This window comes from Simochromis diagramma, unplaced genomic scaffold (genome assembly GCF_900408965.1).
Source record: "Simochromis diagramma unplaced genomic scaffold, fSimDia1.1 OVJJ01000492.1, whole genome shotgun sequence".
Classification (NCBI taxonomy): domain Eukaryota; kingdom Metazoa; phylum Chordata; class Actinopteri; order Cichliformes; family Cichlidae; genus Simochromis; species Simochromis diagramma.
Window position 1 is genome coordinate 242,600 of NW_024387308.1, and position 20,449 is coordinate 263,048.

General features: G+C 45.5%; 1 protein-coding gene across 2 annotated transcripts; it reads left to right on the forward strand.

Annotated features, from left to right (window-relative positions):
• Positions 1-1,108: 1,108 nt before the first annotated feature.
• samd14 (sterile alpha motif domain containing 14) lies at positions 1,109-17,368 on the forward strand. Of its 2 annotated transcripts, none has more exons than XM_040004983.1 (11): positions 1,109-1,355; positions 4,156-4,208; positions 7,191-7,354; positions 7,594-7,710; positions 7,784-7,970; positions 8,084-8,183; positions 8,475-8,543; positions 8,627-8,783; positions 15,853-15,975; positions 16,059-16,205; positions 16,368-17,368. In XM_040004983.1, the coding sequence occupies exons 2-11, from the start codon at positions 4,172-4,174 to the stop codon at positions 16,521-16,523; spliced, it is 1,257 nt and encodes a 418-aa protein (XP_039860917.1). In that variant the 5' UTR covers positions 1,109-1,355; positions 4,156-4,171; the 3' UTR covers positions 16,524-17,368. The 2 variants fall into 2 exon arrangements, with proteins under 2 accessions (XP_039860917.1, XP_039860918.1); XM_040004984.1 differs by lacking the exon at positions 1,109-1,355 and adding an exon at positions 1,935-2,122.
• Positions 17,369-20,449: the final 3,081 nt, after the last annotated feature.

The window sequence follows — 20,449 nt, forward strand, 5'->3', positions numbered from 1 at the left end:
TATTGTTGGTGGTTTTTTATTGATCCAATTGAAAAAAATACATTTTCTTGCCAAGAAAAATAATTTACATAGTAGTTTATATTTGTTTTTATCTGGAAATTTGTTCAGAGTTGGCAGCCCCAATAAATACTGAGCTGGATCTTTTTGTATTCTGTTTTTAAATATATCCTTTAATTCTTCTGTTACACAGAGCCAGAATGCAAGGAGGTCCCCGCAGATTTACATTTAGTACATTGTGCTGACCTACTCGGATCAGTTTTATTCAGAAAAGTTCTAAACTGTCTGTGTACAATTTTATATTGTGTTTCTTTAAATCTTTTATTAAGAAATAAAGAATGCTGAGATTGTATGCACTCACTGCAGGCATGATCATCACAGTGACACTGGAGGCCTCCCTCCCAACAAGTTTCCTAATATCATGTTTGTTATGGCCTTGTAGTGTATTGTAAAACTGTCTTATGGTACTTTTATCTGTGTTTAAGTGTAAAAAGAAATTTGCCATGGGTCCTAGTTGCTTTGTACTGTGCAAAGTATCAAAACTTGAAGTAATTAAGTGACGGGTCTGTAAAAATGCATAAAAATCCATTTGTTGTATTCCTTATTTCTTTTGGACCTGCTCAAAAGACATACAAACATTCCCATTAAACCAATCACAACCACCTATTCCTGCACCAAGCCATCTCTGAAATACTGCACTTTTCATTGTGCGGATGCTTCTGATTGGAGCCTGAACTCTTTTGTAGTGTCATACAGTTAGGACTTTATCACCTGAGCTCATATCTGCTCTAAGGTGTGTTTTTGTATTTTTATAATTTTAATCAGAAAATGTATTTTTCATATCTGCCCCAACAATGATGCTGTTAGTCTCTGATCGGTTTTCTGTAGATTAATAAAAGATTTTTCATCATCGTCTTGATTTTAAGGTTTTATTTGTCATTTTCCTGACAGTTTCTTTCTTCCTTGATGATTTCATGAATCTGATTTCTGTTTTGATTTTTAGCTGAAGACATGACGTCATGTTCTTCTGCCTCTCCGCTCTGCCTGCTTTTGCGCATCCCTCTCTCTCTTTTCTCCTCCTCCTCCTCGGTGTGTCTCAGCTGTCCTTGCTCCTCTCTCAGATGGAGGCTGCAGTGTTGTGCTGAGTAGCGGTGAGCCAGCATCTCTGCCTGCAGCCGTCAGCAGACCTACGTTTCCTGAAACAGGACACTACAGCACCCACAATCCTCTGCCTGAGCCCAGACTGTTGTTGGGCAGGAGCGAAGCCCCGTGGAATCCTGGGAGTCGCAGTCCAGAGAGAGAGACAGAGAGAGAGGGTGACGTGCCATGACAACAGTCAGAGGGAGAGAGACGCAGAGGTGAGTTCATGTTTGTTCCTCTTGTGTACCTCTCCTCTTCCTCTCCCCTCCTCTCCTCCTGTCTTCATCACTGCTGTCCGTTTCTCAGCCTCCATCTCTGCATGTCTTCTCTCCTGTCACACCTCCACCCTCCACCTCCTCCTGACTCGGGCTGACGGTGCATTTTCCTGCCGGAGCTCCAGCCTGCAGACACCGAACAGAGCTTTGACATCAGTGTGTGTGTGTGTGTGTGTGTGTGTCTGTTCTTGTGTGTTTGTGTGTGTGTCTGTTCTTGTGTGTGTGTGTGTGTGCCTGTTCTTGTGTGTGTTCTTGTGTGTGTGTGTGTGTCTGTGTGTGTGTGTGTGTGTGTGTGCCTGTTCTTGTGTGTGTTCTTGTGTGTGTGTGTGTGTCTGTGTGTGTGTGTGTGTCTGTTGTGCGTGTGTGTCTGTTCTTGTGTGTGCGTGTGTGTCTGTTCTTGTGTGTTTTCTTGTGTGTGTGTCTGTTCTTGTGTGTGTGTGTGTGTGTCTGTTCTTGTGTGTTTTCTTGTGTGTGTGTGTGTGTGTGTGTTTTCTTGTGTGTGTGTGTGTGTTTTCTTGTGTGTGTGTGTGTGTGTGTGTGTGTGTGTGTGTGTGTGTGTGTGTGTGTGTGTGTGTGTGTGGACGTTGGTTAGTAGGGCCCCACTTTGGTTTCAGTGGTCTTAGGATCTCTGCTTCCTGCAGATGATGTGGTTCTTCTGGCATCATCGAGTGATGTCCTCCAGCTCTCAGTGAGGCAGTTTACAGCAAAAGGTGAGAAGCAGGTGGGGTGTGTGTTCAGGTGACATGGTTCATGGTTCACACCTACTGGCAGAACAAGCTGATAACCGGCCTCAGTACCAAATGCCCCACACCTGGATCCTGAAATGCCTAGAACTATACAAGAGAGCCTTCATCAGGAACCCAACAGCACAATTTACCATCAGGTGTGGGATCTACCAAGGAGATGCTCTGTCCCCACTGCTGTTCTGCATAGGCCTGAACCCCCTCAGTGAGATCACTGACAAGACTGGCTACAGATACGACTACAGAGTGGAGCAGCTGTCAGTCACCTCCTGTACATGGATGACATCAAGCTGTATGTGAACAGGACATGGATGAACTGATCCACACCAATGGCATCGGAAAGTCAACTGGAGAAGTGTAGTCGAATGGTAACAAAGAGAGGGAATGTAGTCAGAACTGAGGGGATCGAACTACCAGATGGCAACATTGCAGACATAGAGCACAGCTACAAGTACCTGGGGATCCCACAGGCAAATGGAAACCATGAAGACCCTGCTAGGAAAGTTGCAACCACTAAGTACCTGCAGAGGGTCAGGCAGGTCCTGAGGAGTCAGCTGAATGGTAAGAACAAGATCCGGGGTATCAACACCTATGTCCTGCCCGTGATCAGGTACCCTGCTGGGATAATAAGCTGGCCAAAGGAGGAGATAGAAGCCACTGACATCAATCCGAGGAAGCTCCTGACCATGCATGGAGGGTTTCACCCCAAGTCCAGCACCCTGAGGCTGTACGCTAAGCGGAAGGAAGATCAGAAAGATGACCCCAACCAACTGCGTGCTCAGTGAATACCTCAGGCAGCAGAAACCCAAGACAGAGGAGAAACCATCATGGGAAGACAGGCCCCTGCACGGTATGTACCACCGGCAGATAGAGGAGGTGGCTGACATGGGAGATGCCCCCAGGGTGATGGAGAATGACCGAGCTAAGATCCTGTGGGACTTCCAGATACAGACGGACAAAATGGTGGTGGCTAACCAACCGGACGTAGTGGTGGTAGACAAACAGATGAAGCCGGCCGTAGTGATCGATGTAGCGGTTCCCAATGACAGCAACAGGAAGAAGGAACACAAGAAGCAGGAGAAATACCAAGGGCTCAGAGAAGAGCTGGAGGAGATGTGGAGGGTGAAGGTGACAGTGGTCCCAGTGGTAGTTGGAGCACTCGCTTTGTGTCCAGAACGTCATCAAACTTTGAAACATTCAGAGTAAAGAAAGATATTTAATATAACAGCAATGTTTCTGTGTCTCCCCCTGGGTTGGTCTGACCTCACCTGTCTCACTTCTTTTAATGCACAGCACTAGTTTAGCACACACTGACACACTCAGCTCATAACTGTATTTATGTAGAGCACATTAGTTTTCATGTTGAAGCCCATAAATGTGTCGGTCAGACCATAAAGCTGACCTCCTGCACCCATCACAGGTGTTCTTCAGCAGACAGACTGCTCCTTTAACTTTATTTAACTTTTCACTAGCTGGGTCCACGTCCTCATTTTAGGATTGACAGCGTTTTAGTAGGTAAACACTTGGACATGAACTGAGCTGCAGTTTGGGGAAGGCCTCGAAGGGGACTGGCGACGGCTCCCGAGCTGGCAGATCCCCATGTACTAAATAGAAATGAAGACGTTAAAGAATTGAGAACAAGGAGGGAGGGAGGGGCACGTAAACGAGAATGAACAGTTGCAGAACTGAGAGAACCTATAGGGCACAGGTGTCGAACTCCAGGCCTCCAGGGCCGGTGTCCTGCAGGTTTTAGATGATTTAAATGGCTAAATTACCTCCTCAACATGTCTTGAAGTTCTCCAGAGGCCTGGTAATGAACTGATCACTTGATTCAGGTGTGTTGACCCAGGGTGATATCTAAAACCTACAGGACCCTCGAGGCCTGGAGTTTGACACCCCTGCTATAGGGCAACCGGAAGGAGCGTGTTTGGAGGCGTGGCCCTGCTCCTGAAATTCAGATACATAATCTCCAAAATGATTTGGTCTCTTCTTGTGCACAGATACTGCTGAGGAGCCATGTCTGCTGAACTCGACGATACCGACAGCGTGTTCGGTGAGTCTCTCACACACACACACACACACACACACACACACACACGTGTGTGTGCGCACACACGCGCACACACACACGTGTGCACGCATGCGCACACACACACGCGCACACACACACACACACACACACACACATGTGTACACACACATACACGTGTGCACACACACACATACAGGAGTGGAGTGATCCTTAAACAGACCTTTTTTCCCATTGCAAGTTTTTCCTCCTCCTGGAGGTTAAACTCCTCCACAGATGTTTCATAAGGCAGACAAATAAAAGTCACAGGAAATGAATCTGTTGGACTGTCAGCAAACATGCTGATGGACCCTGGTTGGAAGAACCCTGGTTGGATGGACCCTGATTGGATGGACCCTGGTTGGATGGTCCCTGATTGGATGGACCCCGATTGGATGAACCCCGATTGGATCGACCCTGTTTGGATGGACCCTGGTTGGATGGTCCCTGATTGGATGGACCCTGGTTGGATGGACCCTGATTGGATGGACCCTGGTTTGATGGACCCTGGTTTGATGGACCCTGATTGGATGGACCCTGGTTGGATGGTCCCTGATTGGATGGACCCTGGTTGGATGGTCCCTGATTGGATGGACCCTGGTTGGATGGACCCTGATTGGATGGACCCTGGTTTGATGGACCCTGATTGGATGGACCCTGGTTGGATGGTCCCTGATTGGATGGACCCTGGTTGGATGGACCCTGATTGGATGGACCCTGGTTTGATGGACCCTGGTTTGATGGACCCTGATTGGATGACCCTGGTGGATGGTCCTGATGATGGACCCGACCTGTTGACCTGTGGATGGACCCTGGTTGGATGGACCCTGGTTGGATGGACCCTGGTTTGATGGACCCTGGTTTGATGGACCCTGTTTGGATGGACCCCGGTTCTGAATTCTGTTTCCTGTTTGATCAAAATCCGAGTTAAAGAATCAAACATGAAAGCGGCTGAAGGTTTCTTATTCTTTGTTCCCCCTTTTTCTAATATCATCTGACTCCCCCCTCACCCCCTCACCTTCCTCTAATATCATTTACTCTCTCCCCTGATCCCTCCCCCACCTCCATTCCTCCATCCTCTGCTCCATTAAATCTTTATTTTCTCCCTCTCTGTCACCTGGATTGAATGTTTCTGCACAAAATCCTCCATTTCCTCTCCTCCCCCTCCCCTCATCATCACTTTAACTCCTTCTCTCTCCCCCCTGGGAAATAAACTGCTGTCAGTTCAGTGTGGGGGAGGAGAGGCAGGAAGCCTGTATGATCATGTCAAGACGGACTGAAGACGTGCGATAACTGTCACCAGCATCACTGACAGAAAGCAGAGAAACCATACTGATTATAAAACTGAAATTGTGCTGGCTTTAACCTTTTTAATCCAAATGTAAGGTAAACGTACCTTTTTTAAAAATCTACCAGATTTCACAAACAGCAGATCGAACACTGCAAACACAAAGATCACAGATCGCCACTCAGACTTTTACGTTGTGTCAGGTCACATGACCTCTGTCCTTCTTTTTTCTTCTGTTAGTCTTTGATATCAAACTTTTTATGTCCTCTTTTTTCCTTCAGCCACAGCGACTGTTTCGGGGAAAACAACTGCCTCGGTGCTGGTGCTGTGCAATACTGCAAATTTTGGTATTGATCTGATGCCAAGTAATTTAAGAGCAGTATTGCCGATAGCAATACTGATACCGATACTTTTTGCCAATTCAGGGAGCTTATGTAGGGGAGTGTCATGATTTATGAACACCAGCACAACAGTGTTGTGTTTTAACCATCCACACTAATTAGTTAACAAAGTTTTCTTATGTATTGATACCGTTTGTTTGGAGACCTGGGATGTAAATGTGCCTGGGACGTTGCATCTGTTGTTTGAATGTGTTATAGGCTTAATTGACATGGTGATATTTTTCCATTTAAAAAACAAAGTTAACAAAATTTATTTAACACAGTTCAGTGGGATACAGTGAGGTTAGGTTAACTGGTGATTCTAAATTGCCCATAAGTGTGAATGATTGGCTGTCTCTCTGTGTTAGCCCTCCGAGAGTCTGGCAACCTGTCCAGGCTGTGCCCCGCCTCTCTCCCTACGACAGCTGGGATAGGCTCCAGCATGATGGTCAGTGTGTTGAATATTTGATGGACTCCTGATGGGGTGAGTGGGAGGAGGAAGAGGAGCTGATTATGTTGAACAAGCTTCAGCATCATCACAAAAACTGCAGCTTGAAATCTTCACTCACCATCAGTCCATCACCCACCCATGTACATCCATCATCCATCCACCCATCATCTATTCATCATCCACCATTCATTACTGCATTTTCATGGTGAACACCTTCCACTGCTGTGAGTAAAGCTCTAGAAATCCACTTTGAAACCAGTGTAAACACAGTCAGAAGCTGCCTTAGAGTCTGTCTGTTTGTAGGGCTCCTTCAGGTTCACTCTGATCCACAGAGGTTTGTCTGAACATGAGTGGGAAACTTCAGGCAGGAGCTCCTCACAGCAAGTTCAGTTGCTCTGATCTGGGTCCTGATGATGTCATTGGAACAGTCAATCACTGGGCGACCTCTCTCTACAGGTCGTCTTTTAGCCATAACACCTTTTTTTTAAGAAGGAAACCTGAATATTTATCCTACACGGATCATTGGGGCGATCGTGGCTCAAGAGTTGGGAGTTCGTCTTGTAATCGGAAGGTTGCCGGTTCGAGCCCCGGCTCGGACAGTCTTGGTCGTTGTGTCCTTGGGCAAGACACTTCACCCGTTGCCTACTGGTGGTGGTCAGAGGGCCCGTTGGCGCCAGTGTCCGGCAGCCTCGCCTCTGTCAGTGCGCCCCAGGGCAGCTGTGGCTACAATGTAGCTGCCATCACCAGTGTGTGTGGAACCATTCTGGATCAATAACAAGGTCAAAGTTGATTCAGTGCCTGCCTCACATTTACACTCGTGTGTGTGTGTGTGTGTGTGGGTGTTTCAGACCTGAACGAGGCGATCCCAGAGACAGAGCTGCTGGATAACAGCATCCAGAAAGGCCGCGCCCAGCTGTCTGTCAAAACACGGAGACAACGCCCGTCCAGGTCCCGTTACCGAGACAGCATTAGCTCAACGGAGGGCGACGACTGCCTCGACAGAAAGGTGGAGGTCAGTGAGATGCAAGGAGCTCCATCTAAATATTTTAGAGAATTAAATGACAAAGATGTTGAAACAATAACATTTTAGATGCACATCACAGCCAGTGATGTCATCAGCACTAAGAGGAACTTAAAATTATTAATTTAGTTTTTAATTTTAAAGTATTTTGTTAAATTCCTGAGATCATTTCATTGTTAGATTATTCCGTTTCTGGTGTGTGATGAAATCTAGTGTGTCTATCATTCCAGGACAGTCCGTTGCACTCTGCCCGCTCGCCTCTCCACCTGGCGATGCGAGGGTCCTCCCCCTCCCCTGATTCGCTGCTGTCAGCTAGAAGCCCTGGATTCTCCTTCGACACGTCGCTGGTGAGTTCACCGAGCTCACATCAGGTTTTAAAAAGTAAAAGAAAACAAGTTTCATTGTCCTTTCATTTTTCAGGTCCGTCGCTCGCCAGAGGACGGAGGCTTGTCATTGGCTGGTCCACCTCGGGGGCGGTACCATCAGCTGACCAATGCAACTTCTCAAGAGGCCCTGGTTACTCCCAGCAGCTCACCATCTAAATCCTGTCCCTCCTCCGACTGCTCACCTGTCTACATGAGGAGGAACAGAAGGCCCGACAGTGAAGGTGCACACCTGCAAACACCTGAAAACACACACATATAACAAACACTCGCTTCCTGTGAGATCTGATTGACATATAATGTTGCACAGATGCTAACGAGTGTGTGTGTGTGTCAGTGTTGGTCTCTGATACAAGTCGAGACACGAGTCCAGCTGATCCCGGCAGTCCGACCGTCATCTTCGACAAGAAAACCAAAAGACGCTTCCTGGACCTGGGGTGAGAAGCACACACATGTTGGTCTTAGTGTATTTGTGAGGACCCAATCAGTTTACAGTAACCTGAAGGTAAAAACATCAAAAACAAGAAGATGATCCATTTACTGAACCATCCAGTCACAGCGGCCTTTCCCAGTCCCGATCAGCTCTCACTTCACTTTTCCAGGTGTTTTAAACTATATTTAATATTCGTGACTGATGAGGTCATTTATGTTGAATCCTTCATCCAAGGTCCCCGCAGTCAGCACAAATGTTTCTGCACCTTTGACTGTTGTCCCCGTGTCTTTCACAGGGTGACTCTGAGGCGTTCATACATCAGAGTGAGGAAAGATAAATCCAACAGGCTCTCTGTGGGCAGCAGGTGGCTCCACCACACACATCATTTAAGAGGATGAACATGTGTTTTTATGCGTTTCCTGTCCTGACGCTGTCCTCTGTCCTCAGAGAGCCGTCTGAGAGTCCGTCCCGTTCCTCCGGATCCTTCATCTCCTTCTCCTGGTTCACCGAAGGACGGGGGTCGATCTCCTCCTCCGGTACTCCACCCTGCTCCCCCAAAATTCCACCGCTGAGCTCCCCGAGACCGCGCAAGTCTCACTCCCAGGTATGAGACAAACGCAGCGTTATGTACGGTGGCTCAAAAGTGCAAAACAAACCAACAAACAGAAACAGAGAAGGGGCTGGTAACATCAGGGAATAGTGTTAACAAAGGAAATTCATATGGGCGAACACTCCCTCTGGTGTCCCCCCCACACACACACACACACACATATGAACAGTGTTGGGAAGATTACTTTTAAAATGTATTCCATTACAGAATACAGAATACATGCCCCAAGATGTATTCTGTAACGTATTCCGTTACGTTACTCAATGACAGTAACGTATTCTGAATACTTTGGATTACTTAATATATTATCATGCTTTTTACAACAACGTGAATGTACTATTGCTGTGTGATTTATTACTATTACTGAAGGTCCGCGACTCCGAACTGTAGTAAAGGGACCTCTGACTAATACGGCGGGGTCCCTGTCGGCTCGTAGCTGAAAAATAGCTTTACTTTGTTGTGTGGGTCAACTTTTCTTGACAGAGAGACAGAGAGAGGCGTTGAAAGACTGCTCCAACGGAACTTATTGTTTTCGGAGGAAAACAGGAACACGGTGTACAGTCGAGTCTTAATAGCTTACTTACAACTGGGCTCGTCAGGCACTCTTCTTGGCTGCAGTGGTTATTATTATATTTACATGCTTCCAGCTCCCGTTTTTCCTCGATGACAACTCGTACCTTTCCACTCCCCTTTTTCTCCCTCCTCGCGCTCACAGACCCATAACGTGTATGGCAGTCCATTCTCCCTGCAACACGGACTACACTGCCCATGATGCTACATTCTTTAGAGCTATGCTTGTAGCATTCTGCCTGTTAGCTTAGCACAACAACAACAACAACGAAAAGGCGCTCTCTCACCCAGGAAACACACAGTCGCAGAGAGAGAGAGAGAGCGTCGCCCTGTAACCATGGCAACCGTAACGCTGCCGCCTGGAACAACAGAACGTAGCTGTCAAACAAAACCCAAACAGTCCTGACCCGCGACAATATGAAACAGGAAAGTACCGCAGTGTAATCCATTTATTTCAACAAAGTAACTGTATTCTGAATACCACCTTTTTAAACGGTAACTGTAACGGAATACAGTTACTCATATTTTGTATTTTAAATACGTAACGGCGGTACATGTATTCCGTTACTCCCCAACACTGCATATGAAGAGAGAGAGAGAAATGCATAGTGTGCAAACGGCTACTAAACAGACATCATAATTCATCATACAATGAGAACAGGACAAATCAACAATTGACCCTGACTAATTAATATTATATTATTGTATATATTGTTTGGAGTTTAGTCTGTTACTATTTTTACCATTTCTTCTTGGAGCAACTGTAACCCACATAATTTCCTTATTGATTAAGAAAGTATTCTGATTCTTAATGTTTTAGGATGACCTGCCATTATCCAATCACACATCTGCTTACCTGTATCTTTTGCTCGTTTCTCCTTGTAGGAGCCATAATTAAATGTATTGAATTTTAATGATCACTGGGTTTTCATTTGTTTGGTTGCTATGGTGATGTGTAACAGGAGTCACGTGGGTGCTAGCGGTGACACTAAGAGGGCGTTGTCAGTCTGTCTCTCACTGGTTTGATTTTGACAGAGAGGAGGGCGGGTAGCCGTAGTTTTTGTTGACTGCTGCACAACGAGTTTCCCCTTGTTGCGTTAGAGACTGTGATGTAGAGTTTGAATCGCGAGCTGATCACATTGCTCTGTAAACTTTTCAAGCATTTTAATAAACAAGCAAGCAATTCCACCCCTGGCATTATTGCGTAAAGTTGACAGCGCATCAGGCAAATAGGCGGGCTCCATCCCCGGCCTCCGGCGACTGTGGAAGTCGCTACACTCCTCCTCTTTTCTCTGTTTTTAAACTTTAAAAACAGGTTGTGTGTGAGACTTTAAATCAACAAAATATAAAATATAGATTTTAAATTGTTATTGATCCCTTTATTATAAATCTGTATCAGGATGTCTGGTGTTTTCGTGTTGTTGGTTTGTTTTTATTTTGTTTTATTTTGCGAGTTGGTTATTAGACGCTGCTGCAGCCAGCCAGAGAATCCCCCGCCGCCCCGCCCTCTGCTCTCTGCGCCGCAAGCAGCAGGCGCACCTCGCAAACGGAGGGCGCCCTTACTCCCAGCAAATGGGCGATAGAAAACCGATCGGTGCCTATGCCATTCCCAGTATGCGCTGGCACCGGGGCAGCATGAGTACGAGCAGTTTTTTTTTTTGCCAATGCCCGTGATGCTGCCCCCCACCACGATGCCGCCCCGGGCAACCGCCCATGTCGCCCGTATCTAAAACCGCTACTGATCATATTTCTGGGTATGAACTCTACATATTGTCACATTAAATAAAGATTTTGAACCCTTGAAGTTGGAAAGAATTGGGTCCAGTCATCCATGACAGAAAACTGTTCATGCTGCAACCATCAAAGTCTTTATAGACTTCCTGTTTCAGGGACTGGGATTCAGTTTACTCCAAACCAGGAAATGTTGTTCCAACCGTTTCCATAAAACGAAGGATTTCTTTGTTATCCATGAAAAGGCTCCTCAGAGCCACCGCTGTAAGTGACCTTTCTCTTTTTCAGATTTGTTTTCACTCATCATCAATGAACAATGCAAGCATGCATGCACAGAAGCCGGCTGAAATTCTGCTTTTTTCACTTGCTGGGTCCACGTCCTCATCTTAGGTTTGCCAGCGTTTTTAAAGGTGAATGGCTTAGACATGAAGTGAGCTGCAGTTTGGGAAGTCCTCAGAGGGGACTGGGGGCGGTTCCCGGGCCTGGCTGATCCCTGTATAGTAATGAGAAGTGACGAAGTAAAAAAGGGTGGGACACGAAAATGAGAACGAACAGCTTGTAGCGTGTTTGGTCCCGCTTCGGAAATTCAGATACTTTATGTCCAATTAAGCTGCTTACAGGTTTATGTTAGAGCTTTTCTTTGATGTTAGAGGGTTTTAATTATAAACTCTGCAGATGAAGATGATGAGGAGGAGGCAAAGGATTTCAAACCTGCAGATAAACCAGTGGTTTCCTCAGCAGCTTTGGGCCTGATGTCAGAAGGACACAGGAGGATTTTCCAGCCTGTGAACTGTGAGAGGAGCAGCAACTGTCTGCAGGACAGTCACAACCTCACCACCACACTGGGAATTCAACAGTGCTTGTCCTTTAATAAACACACTTTCACCAACCTTACAGCTGCTGTCTCATCATACATGAAGCAAGCAGTGTTCATACAACCCGTAAGGTCCATGTGTGAGCATGTTTCTCCCACGCTCTACAGAGGGCAGCGGTGCACATCACTAAACATGAACTTAGGCTCTCCTAAAGAGACGCCACACAATCAGGACTGTTTCAGAAAAAGAGCGAGGAGCAAGAACCTCCTGAAGCTGACCGAGGTTCTGTTTAGTTTGTCCAGAGTGAGAGCTGCCTCAGCTGCACACCTCGATCACACCTGACGGGTGGAAAACAGCATCGTGGCTCAGCCTGCTGCGGTCAGTCTGCAGTGCTGTTGGGTTGTAAAGTTGTTCATGCAGTCAGGTTAGGATTATCTGAGCCGAGGACAAGCTATCAACAATCAAAGAAATCTATCAGCGTCTGTTAGAGCAGCTGCGTCTTCAGTCAGTCGCTGTTTGATTTGATGAGACTGAAGATAAAATAAAGCGACCTCAGCAGCGTTGTCTCTGGGCGTCGCCCTGAAACACGAGGGGCTCAGTTCTCTGCTGGCAGCAGGACAGGAGTCAGTCAGCTGTTTTAGTGGGTTATTCATTAAAAACACTTTCAGAGTGAAACATGTGAGCAGTCTCTGAGTGAGGACATGAACAACGTTCCCACAAAACGTCACAGCAGCACACGCGTGACATATTCCATCTGACTGTAGCTGTGTTAGCTGTGCACACAGTGTCAGGTTACAGAGTGAGTGTGTGTGTGTGGTATTGATTTTACTCGTGTTGGCTGACAGACAGTCACATGATCACACAGCTGTGGTTGATGATAAATGTTCTGCAGCCTGGAGGAAGTCGTTCTTCACCCCTGTTTTCTCGTTAAGGCTCTCTCTGCTCACCATCACAGCTCAGAGGAAGGAGCTGCTAATGGCTCTGATAGGCTGTGTGTGTGTGTGTGTGTGTGTGTGTGTGTGTGTGTGTGTGTGTGTGTGTAACTTGTCATCACCAATGATCAAAGACTGTTGATCAAAGACTGTTGATCAATGATCAATCACCAGTGGTGCTAGTTTAAGTCATTGTGCAGATGTTTATAAGGTTGGAAACCTGCAGTCAGCTGAGACTGAAGAAGTCACATGATGAAACGTTTCTCCGTCCAGAAGAACAGAATCAACTTTTGAGGATTTCCTTACCTGGATGATTAAGCATCCTATCTGCATGTCTTTGGAGTGTGGGTGGAGGCCGGAGTACCCGCAGACAACCCACGCAAACACTGGGAGAACATGCACCACAGCACTGTGTAAAAAAAAAATAAAAAAAATCCCTTAGTCATTCTGGATCACTGCTTTGTCCGTCTGTATCTGGAAGTCCCACAGGATCTTAGCTCATTCTCCACCATCCTCCCATTGACCTCCAGACTTCCAGGCCATACTCGGCACAGATGCTTCTGTACACCAGAGCTTCCCAAAGTGTGGACAGGTTTTTAACGGGGCTCCCACACAAACGCAAAGCAGGAGATGAAGCATCGCTGAACATGTTTCCAAACCAACTTCATTCTAAGCCAAAGAAAATATGGTGACGCAAATCTTCCCTTTGGTTTCACCTGCACAAGTGCCGAGGTAGGTCTCCCTGCAGAATTAGTTTCCCCTTCATCGGGAGCAGCACCGGGCTCTTCAAATCACGGACAAACAGTGTCCCACAGCTGGTTATGTTTTTGAACACATTTTGCACAAAGAGGCATTTTTGAGAAATGTATTGATAACAATGTTGAATATTATTACACAGGAAAAAAACAACTGCAGGTAAAATAATCACACCGTGACGCCTCTGCCTTTGTAAATAGAGGGACAGTAACTGTGTGTATGTAAGCGTGTAAAACCTGCAGACAGTCAGATTAACAGTATTCTGTCTCTATCTGCCATTCTGCAATTCATCTCATGTAAACAACAACGTGGCGCACAGCGTGACGTGAAAAAAGGCACATACCTTTGACGCTGCGTGATGAACTCTGTATTCCTCGTCCGCACGTAAACGCAAAAAACTCTGTTTTCGGTGATTCGAAACACCGTTTACGTGGACGAAACAGCTGCGTGTTCAAAAATATCCGTGTAGGTGCGGACGTAGTGTAAAAGAGTTAGTAGTTTATTTTATTACTACCTGTAATTTATTGCAGTTTACTTGTATTTGTTTAATTGTTTACTAAATGTTTGAGGTGTGAAATAAACTGCAATGGAGCAAAATATGTGTGTGTGGTTGGAGGATGTGTGCGTGCCGGGGGGGTAAAACAAAGGGGGGCCTAGCAAAAAAAAGGGAACCACTGCTGTACACTATGCTGACCACTTGGTCGTTTCTGGTCCAAACTCGTCTTCATTTCCTAAACTCAAACAAACACAGCGTCATCACTGGGAGTTAAAAACTGAGAGTTAACTTCCAGGCATCCATGAAAACCAGGATTAATGAAGTTTAACGGCATTAGGTTAGCAGGAAGTTAGCTCGCTAGCTTCCATCTAAAAATGATACACCCTTGTCTGACTGAGACATTTCTGAAACAAATTCAAGCGTACAGCTCTGCTATCACTTCCAACATAAATGAAGACAGAAAAGTAAACAGCAGTGATGTTTGTAGGGTTACTGACGTTGGGCTAGCTGCTCTATAATGATGTGCTACGTGATCGCTAGCGACACAGGTATGTTAGCATAGCATAAACAGATTCACACAGTGAAGCTGGAGGATGAACTTTTTTCCCCACAATAAAAGTTAACGTGAGGGTTCCTGATGCACTTACACAGCAGGAAAAGGATGCTGTAAATTTCAGTCGGGGAAACACCTGAAATAATGCATCCACAGTACACAGTTCCTGATATTTATCTTCATGCACCCGTTCAAATGTTTCTTAGATTCGAGTGATTCTTTTCCATCCCGATCTGAGCTGTAGTCACATAGTAAGGTTTTAAAAACTGAGCTTTAAACTGCTGCAGATGAAGAGAGCTGACAAAATCAGAGAGGCCAACAACGTGACATTGTTCAGATTAAACAGAACAGCATACAAAGCATTCAGTCACATTGGTGTCGTGTAGGACCTGGATGCAGGGTTTATATGTCATTGTTTAACAGCTGTGCCCTTGTGCTCAGAGCTTGTTCCTGTGCTGCCATGATTAGTGCCTCTGTGATGTCCTTCAGTCCAGCTTAGTCCAGCCACTGGTAGGATTTCTGGATGTCAGCCACCTCCTCTATCTGCCGGTGGTACATACCATGCAAGGGCCTGTCCTTCTATGGTCGGTTGGAGCCATCTTCCTGATGTATTCGCGGATGTTTGTTGTCTCATCCTGGACTGTGGTGCTGACACTCACCAGTCCAGCGCCTCCTTCCTTCCCCTTGCATACAGCCTCAGGGCGCTGGACTTGGGGTGAAACCCTCCATGCATGCTCAGGAGCTTCCTGTTCTTGCATCAGCTCCTTTGGCCAGCTTAGTCGTCGTCGAGTTGAACTTCCTGTTCTTAAGCCTGATCATGCTGCTGTAATCTGCAAGCCGCTTTGTAACCCACCTTCCATGCTATGTCTGAGATAGTCAGAGTGGTGTCTGTGCGTGCTCTTCCTTTATGTTTTCACACATGCTGAGGTCTGTGGTCAAATATAGCTGACTGCAGATGGACACAGCGCTGTGTTTCTGAGAGCTGAGAAACAGGACAGAAGGTGAGATAATCGCTCGCAATGCGAAGAGGGTGGGTCATACTGAGGGGAGCGATGGAGGCAACAACCACTCGATGAAGAACACCAAATATCTGAGGGGGACTGTTACCAAGGCAACCAACCACGTGACCAGCTGTCTGCTGGTGCTCGTAGCTGTGGTTGTAGTTTTAGTGAAATAATGCTGAAGTAACGTCTCTGTGTTCTCCCCACAGGAGTCGGCTCTCAGTGAGGAGTTCTCTCCTCCTCACACCTCCTCCTCCACCTCTCCTCCCATTGACTCCTCTTCCTCCAGGTCCTCCCATCCCTACCACACCCTGTCCCAGTCCTCCGATGAGGTAACACACTCGCCACCTCAAACACCAAAATGTTGTCATCTGCTCACCTGTGGCTCACTGTGCTCCCTCCTCCTCTTCCTCAGCCCTGCGATGAACCCCACTCGTCCTGGACGACTCAGCAGGTGTGTCAGTGGCTCCGAGGACTCAACATGGAGCAGTACGTCCCGGAATTCAGTGCTAGAGACATCGACGGGCAGCAGCTGCTGCAGATGGACGGCAGCAAACTGAAGGTGAGGATGAGGAGGAAGAACAGGACTTCCTGAGAGACTCTGTCATAGCTGTAGTCTTAGATAAGGCTGACTGACACAGCTTGCAAAGGTTACACGTAAAGTCAATTACAATACTGAACTGTTTGGAGAACATAACTGGAGCTGTCCTCCCATCCTCTGCAGGGTCTGGGCGTGCTCAGTTCGTCTGATCGCAGCACGCTGAAGCGCCGCATCAAAGATGTTCAAAGTGCAGCAGAGAAGGAGAAAAAAGCTCTGGACAAGCTGGAGAAACAGAAGGAAAAGCAGCGCCGGAAGGACCAGGAGCAGCGCAGGAACTGAGCCCCGCCACCAGAGGGAGGCAGAGGACAGTGAGAGGAGAGCTGTGCGATGAAGAGAACAGGATTTCTGCCGCAGGGAAGGTTTGACATGACAAACAATTCCTGGAAAAGCTGCAATTCCATGATCATAAGACATCTCCAGGCCTGGAAAAGTTAAACTGAAGTTTACTGTTATGAGACCGTGAAATATTTCAGGTGATGATGGCACAGTGTTTCATTTGCCACAAAGTGGTTTTCATCTATTTTTCCTCCATTTGATGTTTAAACTCATCATCTGTGATCGGCTGGCAGGAACGCTGACAGATCATTAACTCAGCAGGTTCCTACACGCAGCTGCTCTGATTCCCTCTGGTGATTCTTCTTCTGCAAGCCAAACGTTATACAAGGTGTGCTTTTTCTCTGAAATGAGTGTCACAGCAGGTTTTCTGTTTTGTTTCTGGGCCGTGGAGTCTCAGCCCGAGGCGGCGTGTCGGTGCTGCTCTGTGAACAGTTTTTGTGGTTTCTCTGTTTGTTGTAATGACTTTAGCTCAAAGGTTCTGTGTTCAGGTGTGTGAGGTCTGACAGGTGTTTGGATATTTCCCACAATCCTCTCACAGCTTGTTTTCCACCTGGAATCTCTGACAGAAAGAAACATCGTCGAATCTTCGCTTTACACAGGTGGAAGTGTTCGTGTCAGAGAAGGTCAAACGTCCCGACGCCGGTCGAGTCAGATTCTTAACCTCTGGAGATATTTCTGACCTCTCACAGTCTCTGTTAAAATGTTTGTTTCAATAAATAAATCTGTGAAACTTTTACAGCGTTGCTTTGTTTTCTTTCTGACGAGATTCATAGCTGGAGCCACGACGCAGGGTTAAAGCATCAACACAAATAAGAATATAAGAAAAATGCATGCAAGCAAATTTATTTTCCTTCAGTCGGTGAAAAACAACCACAAACCCAGAATACAAAGGTTGGATCACAGCGTCCAGCAGGGGGCAGCACCAGAGGTGGAGGCAGACATTTGACACACCCGGGGCTTAGCCCTAAAGGGTAGTATGCATGTGGGATTTGGGGGGGGGGGTTGAAATGACTGAAAGATTAATAGGCTCTGTTTTGAGTTTTGTTCAAAAAAGAATGACTTCATATAGGGAAAAATATATATCACATGTGCAGGACACCTTAAACTAGTTTTTTAATTAAGCAGTAAGGCAGAACAAAGTCAGGGCTGTATCAAGACACGAGGACTAAACCCCAATTCAACCAGACCCAGAACTGATCCAGAATTAAAACAGGACTACAACAGTTCAAAATCAGGACTACTGAGGACTTAACCAAGACAGAACCAGAATCAGAACTAGATGATAGCAGCACTAAAAATCATCATAGACCTGCACTACACTTGTTTTTTAATTCTACCAAAGTCCAATATTTAGATTGAGAAAAGTTTATATAATTATTTATCCTTGTTGTGCAAACAAGCCTGCAAAACTTAATAAATATAGAGTTTGAAAAGTAACAAACCTAAAAAGAAACACTGGGTACGAGATACATGAGGACCTATGATACGATGATACTTTTGGTAAACAACCATTTGACTAACAGGTGTGTCTCACCCTGTTCCTCTCTCTCTCTCTGTGCTGACAATCATCAAATATACAGTTGAAACCAGATATTTACAAACTCTTCAGATAAAAACACTTTTTTAATTGTAACATCAAATCAGACTAAATGTTTATTTTTTAGATAAATATAAAAACATATTTGTTAACTTTAAGAGTAAAGAGAGAAACTGTCTGTGTTTCTTAATTGTAAATGGCACCAAATTGTATTCAAACTGAGCCACACTTATGGAGCTCCACAGTTCTGTTCCTGGTGTTTTGTTGACATCTCTTGATGTTCCCATGTCACAGAAACAGGCTCTGTGTTTTGCCTTATATGCATCCACAGCTGTGCCACCAGTTTACTCACATGGACTCTACGAACCAATCAGAAGCTTCTTCAGCTCAGAATGGAATCGTCTGCAGTTTCTTATTAATTAACAATAAACTTAGTGTATATGTACTCCTACATTTGATGAAAGTGATAAAAATAGAAGCTCTGTCTCTCTTTATTCTGACATTTAACTAATTCAAAAGATATTTCAAAAGATACTTATTTTGTTTTGTATTTATCCAAAACAAAACAAGTTTACTTTAAATTGATGTTGTACAGTAAAAAAACGTTCTTGTGTTTTCCATAAAGTGTAAATATCTGGTTTAAACTGTGAATATACTGCTGTGTATTGAAGTTCCTCTTGTTTTGCATAGAAATATACTGAACAACATCCAAAGCATAATATATAAAATAACATCTACCTGAGTTTTTTCTTTGAAAGAAGCTCCTTATGTCCATTCTTGTATATCAGTGCATTACTGAAACCGATTTATTTAGCCGTGGAGGGAAACAACTGAAAATATGAAATAAACACACATGTAAGCTAAGACTCTCTAAAGAAACAGCATTGTTGTTGTTCAGCTTTTCATTTCGCCGTTTGTTGATTCACTTGAGGAACGAGTAACGTAAACGTATCAGTTTGACATCAATCTTTTGTGATACACCGTCATATTTACATTATTTGTACAGCACGAATGATTTGCTTTGGTACCTGGTGAACTTCAGTTCTCCTCTGTCTGCCTCGCTCCGTTTCTCCAACAGCGCGCTTGCAGGCAGCAGCTGCCCCGCCCCCTCGCTCAGTCGCTTAGTGTCTGAGCTCGGATCATACCAATATTAGGGGGGATTTACACACAGTCGTAAATTCCCACAGTGTGCACTATGTGCTTCGAATATTGTGTATAGTTTTTGTTTTATACAGTTGTCAGCCAGGCATTTAACTATGAAAGAATTACACTTCTGAAAAAACAACCCTGACTTAAGCCCAGTAAGCCCCCCGCTCCGCCACTGGGCAGCACAGTCTGTGTCAGTGCCCGTCAGTGGCTTCCAGGAACGCCCAGAATAGTGATGGTAAATTCGATTCTTTTCACTGAGTCAGTTGACCAGAGAGTGCAAAAATGTACATTTTAACTCAAACTTAATTTGTTTCTCTGTTAATGTAAATCCTACTGCTAAGATGAGTGATTCTAAAAGAAAACAACTATTTTATAGAGAAAAAAGGAGCAAAAAAATTCTAAGGGGAACATTTATTTATTTATTTTTATTTAATTTTATTAGTATTTTCCTTAAATGTGTCAAATATATATTTTCTCATCTAAATGTCCACTGAGCTGTGAGCCAGGGGGCGGTAATGCACCTTAACATTGGTTGCCAACCAACAAGAAGAAGCTGTGAGCCAGGAGGGAGGGGGTGAGTGGGTGAGTGGTCGTATCCAAATTCATGGGCTGCGTCCTCCTGAGGACGCATTTGTAGACCGATTACGTCACAGCGACGCGCCGAAGGCTGTCCAAATTCGTAGACTCCTCCGAATGCAGCCGACAAATGCGTCCTCCTTTTCCCTGAATTTGAAGGATGGGTCGGGTGTGTCCTTCGTGGCCCACCATATCCCAGAATTCATAGCACGGCCCTGCCAAACTCCAGTTTCCGGCAATGGCAGCTGCTACTAAGTTTTAAAATTACTCTTATTAATCTTTCTGGGTCACAAAATAAACTTTTAACATATTTTCAGGCGAGAATGTAGCTGTGTAAACATCAAATATCTGCTCGGTTTATCAAGATATCGCATATTTGCAAAAGTGCTCCGACGTTTTCGGAGACGTCTGTTACCCACCAGCTCGATAGCTCGCCGAGAGCTCGAGGGTCACTGGAGCCGCAGAGAACGGCACAACTCCCAGCACATCATCATTGGCACAGCGCGGACTTTCGCTACTCAGGTTAAACGTAATATATAAGTCACTTAGACAACATAAAAATGATATTGTTTGGCACATTTCAGTGTTTTATTTGTTTGTGAGTAAA